The 13,287-nt window shown below is 36.2% G+C and overlaps 1 protein-coding gene across 2 annotated transcripts in view; it reads left to right on the top strand.

The window, feature by feature from the left end:
* The window catches only part of 5PtaseI (inositol polyphosphate-5-phosphatase A), a 46,577-nt gene extending 35,638 nt beyond the window's left edge, over positions 1–10,939 (top strand). Inside the window, exons 13-14 of one of the 2 annotated variants that reach the window (XM_067088209.1) lie at positions 1,270–2,652; positions 9,631–10,939. In XM_067088209.1, the coding sequence (XP_066944310.1) occupies positions 1,270–2,628 (1,359 nt within the window). In that variant the 3' untranslated portion in view covers positions 2,629–2,652; positions 9,631–10,939. The remainder of the gene's footprint in view (positions 1–1,269; positions 2,653–9,630) is intronic. The other variant, XM_067088210.1, reaches the window with a different exon arrangement.
* The last annotated feature ends 2,348 nt before the right edge of the window (positions 10,940–13,287 follow it).

Below are 13,287 nucleotides of genomic sequence, written 5' to 3'. Positions count from 1 at the left end.
CTTTCCCATCATTGAAAGGTATTCCATTTAGGCATCATCCAATAGCTCTTTATTTCAAGAGTGAATATTTGTTAGCACCTATGCCTGCACTCTTCAGAAATAGACATTCTACTCAGAGCATAAGCATCCATACTGTATTCTGTTGAGGTGTCAGTCACTTCCTTTAACTGTAGAGCTGTAGAATGATCTTCTTGCTAGTTGTATAATTGATTTCTGTTGCTCATAGCTTTTATGAAAAGCTGTTATACTTGAAAAAACAGAAAGCGTTACCTTGGCTTTTTTATTCTGTCTATGTATGTGTGTTCATTGGTTATCTTTATCACTTTTGTCTCATTTTCTCTCACGTTTCGTGCACAACATGGCCATTCTGTTCAGTTGGAAACTTGCTTTGCAAGTTAATGGCCTTTTTGGCTTCTTCCATGTAAATAATTACTTCCACAGCATTCCCATGACCACTGTACATACTGCACCTTCTCCTTTACTTCAAGTCTGATCATCATCATCTTGGATTTACAAAAGTTTGTGGATCATAGGCGAAGACGTTTAGGCTCAACTACCTCCCTTCTAAATGACTTTATAATTTGAATAAACAGACTGGTCTCTGCGTAAACTAGTAATACAGTATTGCATTAATGTTTTATAGGTTTGTATATATGAAACTAATTTTGGTGAAATTGTTTCCTTAGCATTGCGTAGGATGTCATCAGGAGTTGTACATACAATAATGACATGCTGTCACAGACAGCATGTCGTAATCCTACTTTGCCATTTTGAGAATTTTTTTCATCGTGTCTATAAAGTTCTTTTACAGGTGATGAGTGTATTTGACCTTTTTGTTGAATGCGTTGAATGTTACATCAATAGTTTTTTAAAGTTTAACGTATTCAGAGATTTGTAAGCAAGTATGTTTTACAAGTAATCTGTTTTGAAAATTGTGTAGAATTTATTAATCCACAAGAGAGAATTCTACATTGTTGTAATTTAATTGTATTGTAATAGCAGTTGAATTTGAATATCCCCAACAGAAAGTAATTTGGAATGTGGTATATGGTTATTGCAGAGTAGGTTTTATAGCCTGTTATCTATGTATATTGTGTACCATTCTATTTAATATAGTCAAACAGAGCACTGTATTGGTATGTAGAATATTGTACTTTTCAGCGTTGTTGTTGGTAGATGACATTTCAGCTTAGTTTCCTTTTTGATGAAGTACAGCATTTGGTATGTATTTAAAATGACTGTTCTTCCATTTCTTTTTCTCTTATGCAGCCTGTGGGTCTGTGTGTGGAGGTGCCAATGGGAGTAGGTACTGTGTCCTGTTGCACTCCAAATGCACCATGTCGTAACTTTGTGCATGAACCTGATGCTCAATGTTTTAAGCAGGCTGGATGGTGTCTTTGCAAGGCATACCCAGCCTGCCCAAGACCTTTAGTCAAGTCTGTGTGCCCCAACAGTAGTACCCTGCCCTTCCCTCTCCCAGGTCAGGTCAACCCAGTGACCCCATCTGCTGCATGTATCAACCCGGTAAGGGTAGACAGTGCCACTATTGCCCCTGTTAGTTTGAACAGCCCTGGAATGTGTTTGGTGCCTCAGTGTGTGTGTAGTGTTGGTGCTAGTGAAGAAAAAATACATCATTGTCAGTGTGGCTACCACCCCTCCAGGGAGCTTGAAGCCAGAACAGAGGGTGGCATAAAATCTAAAGATCTTTTGCGGAATCTCTTGCTGCTAGGTGGAAGTCCTGCAGTTAAGAATGTTGATGGACATGAGCAGTTATTAAAGCGAGTCAATTCTGCCCCAAATACAAGCATTATTCAAGGGAGAGTTCATTGCCATGTCCCATTAGTCTCCACTCAGTCACTGGACACAGGACGTTGCTTCCACAAAGCATATTCCTCTCAGTCAAAGCTTAGATTAAGAGCCACCTCTTCCAGGCACATATCTCATCATAGTTCATCAACAGAAGAGTGGTTTGAAGAAGTTCCAGCCCAGCAGAGTCCAGAATGTAGTAAAAAGGATATAGACGAAAGACATCATAGATGTTCTCTTCCTTCAACACTAGAAGGTGCTCAACAAGTTAACCCACCAACAACTCCTAGACTTTGTGTTAGTGTTGATAAACCACCACCACCACCACCTTCCTCAACACCAGAGGCATTCCAGGATATGGAGGGAGACAATTGGTCTTCTCCAAACCAAACAGAGGAAGAGTTTGGAGGGAGTGGAGGTGGAGATAGTGAAGGAGACAGTGCTGGGATGGACAGCAGAGACAGCCACAGCATAGGCACAAAGGAGTTGCTAGGAGTAGTCCATAAACAGGTGAGCACTGAGCAGCACTCGCTAAACAACTTGCTTTTGGCTGACAGTTGTGATCGTCTGACAGCCAAACCCATCAGCCATTCAGAATCCAGTTTGAGTGCTAATTATAGTGAAGACAGTGTGTCTAGTATGGGAAGACCACTCAAAGATGGAGAAACTGTCTCGCAGGCTCCAACCTTTGATATTGCAGATGTAGATTATGGTGAAGTCAGTTCTGTCAAAGCACGAAAGAAGTGCCCTAAACCGAGCCACAAACCCAACTCTAATATGTCCGAGCGCCCGCCTGGCCAGTGCTGTTGTGTTTTGTCGTAACGTAGACTACGTAGTGCTTGTAGTGTAAGTTAACTGTATATTTTTTCATAGTTCACCCTAGTATGAAACATTTAGCATCGTATTTTAAACGGATAAAATATAGTTTTTTACAGTTTTGCTTTTCTATATTTGCATGCATTTTGTTATTAGAAATTCATGTATATAAGTGATTTTCCTTCCCTGATTTTAATATTTCAGGATACCTCTGTGTGCTGAATGTTTCAGAAGTTAAATTTTTAGTACTATTAATGCTTGTATTTGTGTATAGTATTTACTTCCTCCTTATAAATATATCTCTTATATAGATGATAGAAAGTTCCCAGTACATTACTGTTATTGATGTTTTAGAGCATTAGATGTTTGCTGTTTATCGTTATAAAGTTTATTGGATTTCTCAATTGCTTGTTTATATTGGAAGATTTTTTATTGTGATATTGTTTTCAATTCCAGGGGCTTTGTACATATGCACATGTTTTTCAATATGCATTATTGCATTTGACAGTTAAAGGTTTACCTTATCAATCCTAATAGTATATAATTTTTGTCCCGCCCCCTACAATTATTTTTGTTAAGTTGGCATTGATAGTCATGGTTTTTAGTATCAAAGAATGATTATGGTTGTGACCTGTCCAGACTGCCAAGGTTATGTCTGCATTGCGTAACTACAACAACCAACAAAACTTACAGAGTACTAATCTTTTGATTCAGAATGCAACCAGGAAGCACATTTTGAATTAGTTTTAGTCATTGAAGAAGAATATGAAGTATTTATTTTCTTAGGTTCATTGTAAATCTTTAAAAAAATTGAACATATATAACTTTAGGGGGGTTTTTTAGATGCTCAGGTACAATATTCTTCCCTCGAATTAACACTATTTAGGATTCTTACTAGATGGTTTATTTGATAGACTTGTGTTTTTAAATAATACATTTGACACTGCATACTTTGAATCCAAATCTAATGCATCTTTTGGTTAGTAGATTTTTCTGTGATATTAAGCTCATTAAATTATGTTTCAGTATCCCCATGTTAATGTCATACTATTGTAGTGGTATTAAATGAAATATCAGTGTGCAGTGACTGAATATTTTAGGACGCTTAAGATACATTGTAGTCGAGAAGAAAATGTAATTGAATGCATATTTGTTTTGTCATGCCATCATTCATATAAAGTTCACATTTGTGGTTTTGGAATGCCCCCAAACACTGCCCTCTCTTGCCTAACAGACGAGATCAGTAGTAGGGCAGTGTATATGCCACATGGAATTTCAAGTACCTTTCAGTCATCTGCCTAACTTTCTGCCTGCCTTTTTAATAGCTTAGCAGAATCCCCAGACTGTTTCCTATCACTGCAGGATTTCCAATGCATTAGTTGTCAGTATTCCAAATTCCATCAATTATAACTCATTTAATATTCTTCTTATAGCCTTTCATTTTATTTTTGCCTTTCAAAGTCAATTTGGTGTGCTTAGGCTTGCCAAGACAGGAAGCACAGCTTATCAGCTTCTTGTTCTAGAGGCCATGTTAGGCCAAGCATTTTACCAGCTTCTTTCAGGAAATGTGTTAAGGGTAATGACAAAGAATTTGACACTGATGGTTTACTAGATAACTTGGAAGATCATGGCAGTACAATACCTGAGGTGTGTCATCTAGCAGTAGACAAACAGTCTCAGTCGGGGTAATCATATTCTTTTGTTAGAATGATTGCAGCATCCAGAAATCTACTACAAGTGTCTTGAGTATCATTGGGGCATCACAACAGGATGAAGTACCTTTAATTGACCTCATCCTCCTGAGCAGGTATCTTCAGCAAACCCTTTACTGAATGAAAGCTGTAGCTTTAGTTAGGGCTCTTACACCAGTAGTGGCATGAGCACACAGAGTTGAGATAAGGCTCTGCAAATATTAGTATGACTGTCTTAAGAAGCCTTTGTGGCCAGTGGAAGTTTCAGTATCATTATCTGAGACTTGTAAGTAGCAACAATTCAAAGGTTGAGTTTTTAATCCTGGGGTTTGATGGCCCTGATTCAGTTCATCGTCGTATCATAACATCCCACTGCGCAAGGTATGGCTGTATACATTAAGTCCAGCTATTTATCTTCAGAAAATTTTGAGTGTAGTTGCCATAAAGTCCTTTGTTTTAAAATTTTCAGTAAGTTCTACAATGTTTACGCATTGGTGTTCACCGCAATCCAAATATCGACAGTTCTATACATGACTGTCTTTTGGAAAAGATTAGTATGGCTCAGTCACAGGATTCAAAAGCTTCATTCATTATTCGTGGAGGCTGTAATGCAAAGCACAGTGATTGGCTAAATTCAAATTCCACAGAACTATATGGCCGGTCTGCTCTTGAGTTCTGCTGTTTACTGCAATCCAAATATTGACGATTCTATACATGTCTGTCTTTTGGAAAAGATTAGTATGGCTCAGTCACAGGATTCAAAATCTTCATTCATTATTTGTGGAGACTGTAATGCAAAGCACAGTGATTGGCAAAATTCAAATTCCAAGATCAATATGGCCGGTCTGCTCTTCAGTTTTGTGTATCCAATTTTGTCCAGCTAATTGAGGAACCCATGCGCATTTCTGGTAATAGATTTTTCATCTATTTCACAGATGTTCCAGCTATTGTGAATTCCAAGGTCTGTGAGTATATAGGCGCTTCGGATCATTGCACCATTTCCACCATTGGAAAAACGGTCTGGCTAAAATCCAGAGCCAATTGCAATTGCATTATTGAAGCTTGTCAGCTACTTAATATTTCAGCTGCTGTATTAGATCATGATCCCAAGAAGAAGCTAAATGAAATGCTGATGGTTATTTTAATAAATGTCCCTGGAAAGGTCATCAAATTTAGGACAGGTGACCAGCCATGGTTTGATGATTCATGTAGGCGAGCCTACCAACAGACCAAGTTCAACACATGGAGACAAAATTGTTTAAATGAAAAGTACCCCATTTTTGTTGAGTTTCATTGTGCTGCGAATAGAACTTACCGTACAGCTGAGAGAAATTACGATAATTCTTTGAAGAGGAAACTTGAAGGAATTACTCAGCCTCATCTGTGGTGGACCAAATTGGCATCATCTGTCTTTGGGTCAGGCTCGTCTTCCATTCCACCGCTAACAGATGATGGTAGATTGGTTACTGGCCCTAGGGGAAAAGGCTGAAGTGCATCATTGAGCTTTTGAAGTTAAGCAATTAGCTGAGGATGTCCCTCTCCCTGACACTTGTCATCCTGAACCTATTCTTACAAAATTTGCATTTTGCTCCAGGTATATCAAGAAAATTCTGGATAATCTTGATAGCTGGGGTGGAGAAGGTCTTGATGGTTTCTTCCATTTTTTTTGTTATAGTGTGTGTTGTCTCCCAAGGTTGCTAGATTCTATAGATTTTTATGTTGACATAGTATCTTTGTGGATGAGCATATAAGCTTAATAATACAGTGCTTGTTCCAAAGAGCGGCGTATATGCAGACTACATTAATTACAGGCCAATCTCTATTCTCCCTGTGCTTTCCAAAGTTGCTGAAAAGCTTATTTTTAAGCCACTATATATGTATGTGAAATCTAAAGTATTGTTAGCTGATAGTCAAGATGCATACAGGAAGCAGTTAGGTACCTGTGATGCTCTTTTAGCCTTGACATGCCATTTGCAAGGGAACTTTGATAAGGGTTTTGAGTGCAGAGTAATTCAAATAGATTTTAGTACTGCTGTCGATTTAGTAAATCACAAGGCAATTATTTATAAATTTCAGAATCTTGGATTGGGTGGATATGTTTCAAGATTACTTCAAGATTTCCTTACAAGTCTCCACTTATGAGAAATTAAGCTGCCCTCAGCCTCAGTCAGGACATGGACCAAATCAGAGAATGGTGTAGTCAGTGGGTATGAGGCTGAACTCTAGTAAAACGAAAACACTATTGATTAGCAGATCTCGTACAGATTTCCCACCCCATCCTCCCCTTCAGGTGGATGGAATTTGCTGAATGAGTCTGAAGCTTTAATTATTGTAGGTGTAACTTGACTCGCTTCTAACTTTTGAGAAACATCAAAAGGCAAACCAAAAGAGAAAAACGGGTGAGGAAAACACCGGCTTCTGGAAGGATGGGCAACAGCACGATTGGCTGAACCCCATGGCCACCAATCTGTTGTTCTACAATTTTATATGTTTTTTATTGGTTTCCAGCTGGCACTAGATGATTTTATCCTCATGTTAAGACCATAGGTTTGTTAGCTATGAAAAATACAAATTAATAAAAAATTTGTCGTTTCAGCAAATGCTGCATGAAAGTTAGGTATTGTTCGTAAAGCCTCATATATTTATAACACTGATAAAATCAGTGCAACCTGTTTTAGGTCATTTGTACCTCCTTTATTGGAACACTGTTTTCCAGTGTGGATGTCTGCTTCCGCCAAAGTTTGTCTCATTTAGGTAGAGTGGTTCGTGGTGGTAGGTTTCTGTTTCTTAATAGTAGCAGTTGTGACTTGGACCATCGAAGGACGGTCTCTTGTTTGTTACTTTTTCATAATTGATCCCTGATCACCTTTATCTGCAGAGAGCAACCAGATTCTCTGAACAGCAGCACCAGTATTCAGTAAAAATGTCCCTTGCTGGCGGAACTTCTGAGTTACGGAGGTCCTTTATTCCTCACACCATTGAACTGTGGAACAGCCTCCCAGAGGATGTTGTGCAATTGGAACTCCAGAAGTTCAAGCGAAAATGCAATGCATTACTACCCTAGTACTATTTTTCATACATTTTAATATTTTTATATATATATATTTTTCTTTTCTTTTTTGATAAGTGGGATCTCTTGTTTTTGTAAACATCTTAATTCTTCCTAATGAACACCATATTCTTTGGAAGCTTGAATTTCAAGTCAGTAGCCCCTGTGGGCTTTTTCCATATGAATTGGTTTCATCTACCAAGTAATAATAATAATTAAAGCCTTCTCCAGTTGTTTAGGTATTCAGATCGGTTGTAATCAGAACAGGAACAACTATAAGAGCAATATATTAAGGGATTGGAGACCATAGATTCTCTCACTCTACAGAGGTCAGATCCTCCTGCTGAAATGTGGCAATTGCATATTTTTGTCATGTTCCTAGAGAAGTCAGTGTTTTGCAGTTGGTTCAGATCTTGGTGCCTGGAGCTGCAGCCTTTCAGGTCTTTGGCAGCAGCATTTTATTTGGAAAGCCTCTCAGTTGCCATATCAGAGAAGTAATATCTCCTTACCCCACCTCTGGAGGTTCTACTACTTAAAGATGCTTCAAGACAGGTATGGAATAATCACCTGGTGGATCTTCAAGGAATAGGAATGTGGTACCTGACAAAGAGAAATAGCACATAAACTTTTTGAAACTGAAAACCATATTTCAAGGTCTTCAACCCTTTATTCATCACATGACAAACAGGATGGTAGAAGTGAGATGAGTATATATTGCCTGGGGTATCATATTTGAAGAATTAAAGGGGCACAAGATCAGAAGCACTTTGTCAGTTGGTAGCCATTATTTTCATTTTGGCAGAAGTTAACATGTACTTGTTGTATGGTTTGTTCTAAGAAGGCACAATTTGATCATAGAGTCTTGGCAGAAGGTACCTTCCTGTGGAGTGACTGCTACATCCTCTTATTTACAACACTATGTGCCTGTAATGGGGCATGCCTTCGTGGATCTATATGCATCAGTCCTCATAAGAAGGTCCTAGTTTATGGCTCCACTCAGTTATATCCACCTGACTTAACTGGCATAACATCAATGTTGGTAATCTATTACCTGTATACTGATTTTTACCAAATGTTATTCAAGCTCTATACTGTATTATAAATCTAGGCAGCTGTTCTTGATTGGGTTACAGACGGGGATGGCCAGAGCATAATGTTAAAAGAGGCTGTAATGCGGTCTTATTACAAGTTTCTTCACTATACAGTAGTTTGTATAAGATATTTTAGCCTTGTATTATGATTTATATGCTATTTTAGGTATGTTTTGTTTTATGTATTCTTTGTTTATTAGTACATAATTGAAGTCTAATGTTTGAGCTTCCAGTGTAGACAAATATTGCTGAACAGTTAATTTCTAAACCTCCTCTGTAGTTACCTTGACTGTTAGATTGCTGATAGGACATGATGAAGCACATGAGTCCAGTTGTGTTGTATTGTATTGGAAGAATAGCAGATGGCAGTTTGTCCATCTGCAAAAGCTAAACTTTTTTTAATCAACACTTTTCATACAACCATACAGCATCAGTATAGTGTAAGTGAACTAGTAGTAATAGAAAAATTATTAAAATTTATCAAATGCCTCACCTTCCTATCAAAGTTAAACTTTGGTTTAAGGAAATTATTATATTCTAACTTTCGGATTTTTTTAAGAATCAAAAGTGGAAATCCGTTATTATAAATTAGTTAGTTATAAATGATTTGTTTAACCAGACCTCTGAACTCTTTTAGGGTTCTTCTCGGGCTGGGATTATTATAAATTAAAAGGTTACAGTTGAATATAGAGTCCCAACCTTCCATACAAACATTAGTGGGTAACCAGATGATGTGTTGAACTTTTTATTGTTGTTACCATTTTTGTACCACAAATTATTCATTCATTATAACTACTGTACTCTTTAGAAGTTTTAAGTGAGTTACATTGCAATGCTGGTACATTCTTGTGGTGTGGACATGTCATAATTCATAATAAGTTTACATGAGGGTTACATAAAAGTTTGTCATAATGGTTTTTAAACATTCACCTTGATCATTTCATTACCAGAGTTGTTTTGCCTCGTAACATTGGAAGGAGATTTCTTCTTGGAAGCATTAAAAATATTTTGTTAGAAAGTTTCATTGCTATAGGTTTTATAGATATCCTCCATGTGTAAGTACAAGGTATGTGGAAATAATTTGCTATTCATGTTCATTATGCTGCTTCTGTGAATTTTGATTACATAAGTGTACAGTTGAATCCACATAATACATAATTTACTTGAAAAATTACAGATGACGGCACCCCAGTGGATGAACCCGTGTGGCAGCTCCGGGAGCCGGGAGAGAAGACCACATCCACAGACCAACAACAACAACAACCAGGCATGGAAGAAGAGAGCGATCAATCCCCGGGGACGATGAGATGTGGCCCACGGGGTTACGTGTCCACTCGTTATCTGGCATCTGCTGCCAACCCTCCTGACTCCCACATAAATGTGTTCAGGGAAACTACAGTTTAGAGTGGGACCAGTCACTTGTCTTCTCAGTGACAGTTCCAGTGATAAGTTGTGTAGGATTTTCGTTTGGAATCTGAATATGAAGAATAGTCTGCATTTTTGTTTTATGTTATGAGTGGTACATTAAGGTAACACATAAAGCTTGTAATTCTTTGTCTTGTGTTCCATTTTTCAGATTTTCTAAAGAAATGTTTTCAGTGAAAAATTGTGGTAGCAGCATTCAGTGTTCATTAGATCGGAAACAACTTGAAATTTGAATCAAGCTATGTGAAATAAATGCCTGAAAAGCATTTAAGTTGTGATTTCCGTTTCTCTTGGTCTTATGGGGATGGACTTGCTGCAGTCTTGTGCATAACAAGCCCATATAAGGGGTGTTAGCTTTTCTGGTGTTGAATTGACAAGAATGAAGTGTTATAATCTTGTGATTTTATTTAAAGAATTTTTATGTATTGACTTTTCAGGACTGTAAAAGCATTGGTCCAAAATTACTGTAAGTTTTGTTGTTATTTTAGTGAAAAATTCCATACACAGTACAAGAAAAATTAAAATGATAGCAAAGAGAGTTTGAGGGTTTATGTGTTACTACCATAGTATATATAGAATGGACACTAGTTTTCATTACATACATCATTGCCTGCTCTGTTATCCTAAATGCTAACTCAGATACATGCATACACAAGAATATAAACTGCATTTCAAAAATGGCAAGTTAATGTCAGGTAAAATCTCATAGTACTATGCTAGGTGTAAAGACCTGAAAAGTCCTGATGTTTCCTAATTTATCTGGTCTAAGTAGTCCTCTTTTTGTGCCATAAAACAAACATACATTAATCACTGAGGAAATGTTCTTTTTTATAATGTTCCTTAAAAAGAAGAAAGCTTGAGATGGTAGTATGTTTCATGAAAGAGCATAGGAAATGAAAAACAGTGCAGTATGTGTCTTAGAAATTTCAGATGTCACTGGAAATTCGTGATACCACATATCACACCTACAGTCACTTTTATAATTGTTAACTAAGATTGTAAATTATATATTGACTAATAATTGCTGTTAAACAACATGTAATATATAGTCCTGTACCAATGCCAAGATTTTTTACTGTCCTGAACATGACTGTTGCTTCCAAATTTCATTAAGCTAGAGATTTTTCACTTTACACTGTTTGCATTTATGAACAGTGTCCTGGTTACCTGAATTTTTAATAGGTAGTCTTCATGCTCTAATGGATTACAATGAGACTTTAAGGTGTAAAAAATTCTGGCCATTGGTGTAGTTTTCACTGTACTCTGTTGTTTGGGATCATTGCCTCTTATGTGTGACCATTGAATCAGTATTAAGCACTACATAACAAGAAGGTTGAAATTTGTACATAGTATATATAAATATAGATATATATATATAAATATTTACTTTTATAAGTTAATGAGAGTGGCTTGATGTTCATGAAAAATTACAACGCATAATGATTCTTTAAGAAAGTGAGTCTTAATATCTGGAGTTCAGTTTTTTCAAATACCATGAGGTTTTGTAAGTTATAAGTTTACTGAACAATTTTTAATTGATTAATCTTTTATCATGTTTAGACTAACTCCACTCATGAACAATACCTGTTGACCTGACCAGTCCAAGGTCACGTAGTACTACAGTAGCGTAATTTTCCTGTGAGTGGCAAGCCATTTGAGTTCGTGAAAAATTCCATGTAACCAAATATGTCATACAGTAAATACTGCCAAGTAGACAGTTTCATTCTGTTACCAACAAAAATTCATTAGTTGTATCAGGAAATGTTTATCTCTATATTTTAGAACTTACATTTGTGTGCATTCATTACTTGACAAGCATAATTTTTCAAAAAGGTTAGAAGCTCTTAATATATCCCTATTAATTCAGTTGGCGGGTTAAGCTGTTTAATAATAATAACAGTAAAAATATCACCATATCCTAGTTTCCCCTCCAGTAAGTATAAATACTTTTTATGCATTTAAACACTAATTTTATGTAGGGTAATATTTAAATTTTTATTTTTTTTTCCAGCACATTTTTTTTTGTATTATAGGGAAAAAGCTTTTCAGTGTAGGCAAGGTGTATACAACATTGTCAAAGTTTGAAGCAATTTTCTTTCCACATTACAAGCATTTCAGTTGGATACATTTCATTCTTTAAAGCCAAGTTATACGCTTATTAAAGTCCTTCACTTGACATAATATGGCATATATTGTTGTAAGATAATGGCAAAATTTAAAGATGGGAACTGCAAAAGGAATACATGAAATATTAGTTTATATTATGTTCAGAGGGTACGAAAATGTTTTTTGGTCATAAAGTGATGACATTCATTTATGTGACAAATCTGTTTATTAGTCAGTATTTACTGTACTTCTAATTTGTACCTTTGAGGTACTCAAAATGGTGCCAACTTTAGACTAGCACTATTTATTTTTCATATCAAATGGATTTCTTTTTTGAAAGGTATGGACAGGCAACTGTTACAGGTCAGTGCTTTAGAAGTGATGTCAAGATTACTATCAGTGATCTGCTCATGACATTTTAACTCCTGACACTTAGAGATAGTTGTATGTTACAAAAATGTCTTTTTTTAAAGTACTATAACCCAAGAGCTTGGCAATTATACAAAGTACAGGGGAAATGTCCTCATTTCAGTATTTATGAAGCCAATATTAATATTGTATGTGTAGGAACCTTTCATGTTGACTGCTATAACTGTTGCCTTTACTAATGTGTACTGTATCTTTTTCAGTAGGTATTCAGAACGGAATACATTCGTTTGTAGAGCTGTTGTTGTTGTTGTTGGATGAAAGTGAATCTACTCGTGTGTGATTTACAGTTGTATGGTATACCCAGTGAAGTCATGAAAGCTGTCTTATTTTATTTTTTATATGAATAATCTGGAATATCACAGTATTGTTGAGGATATAATGAAAAATGTGGCAGCTGAATGATAATCTTTCAGACCTGAAATCTTGATACTAAAGAGTTTTTTCATCATGTGTAACACCATTTATAAATGAAATAGGTTGCTCATTTCTTCTTTTTAATAGTAATTTATTGGGTATACTAATTTTTTTTTTATAATGTGCCCAGTTTGGTTTTGAAATTTAATATTTGTGATGTAATTCATCTTAAGCTAAAGAAAAAGTTTGACAATCAAGGTTTTTACAAAGCTCTGCTGTAATATTTTTCATTGTTGTTGAGTTGAGTGATGTTCAGGGTCAAGACAAAAATTGGAGCCATAGATCATGATAAAGAAATACTAGCACCACATCATTGTACTGCCCAAAGCTTTTTGTGCTGATTTGTGGCAATTTATAATAGGCATATTATTACCCTTGTTATTCTGGAATCGTTATTGTAAATTGGTTAAAGTTGAAGATAATGTGGTGCAGTCAGGTGATGTTGGTGGTATGCATTTCA

This window comes from Macrobrachium rosenbergii, chromosome 44 (genome assembly GCF_040412425.1).
Source record: "Macrobrachium rosenbergii isolate ZJJX-2024 chromosome 44, ASM4041242v1, whole genome shotgun sequence".
Classification (NCBI taxonomy): domain Eukaryota; kingdom Metazoa; phylum Arthropoda; class Malacostraca; order Decapoda; family Palaemonidae; genus Macrobrachium; species Macrobrachium rosenbergii.
The sequence above is the reverse complement of the archived record's forward strand: the minus strand, read 5'-3'. Positions and strand labels throughout refer to the sequence as shown.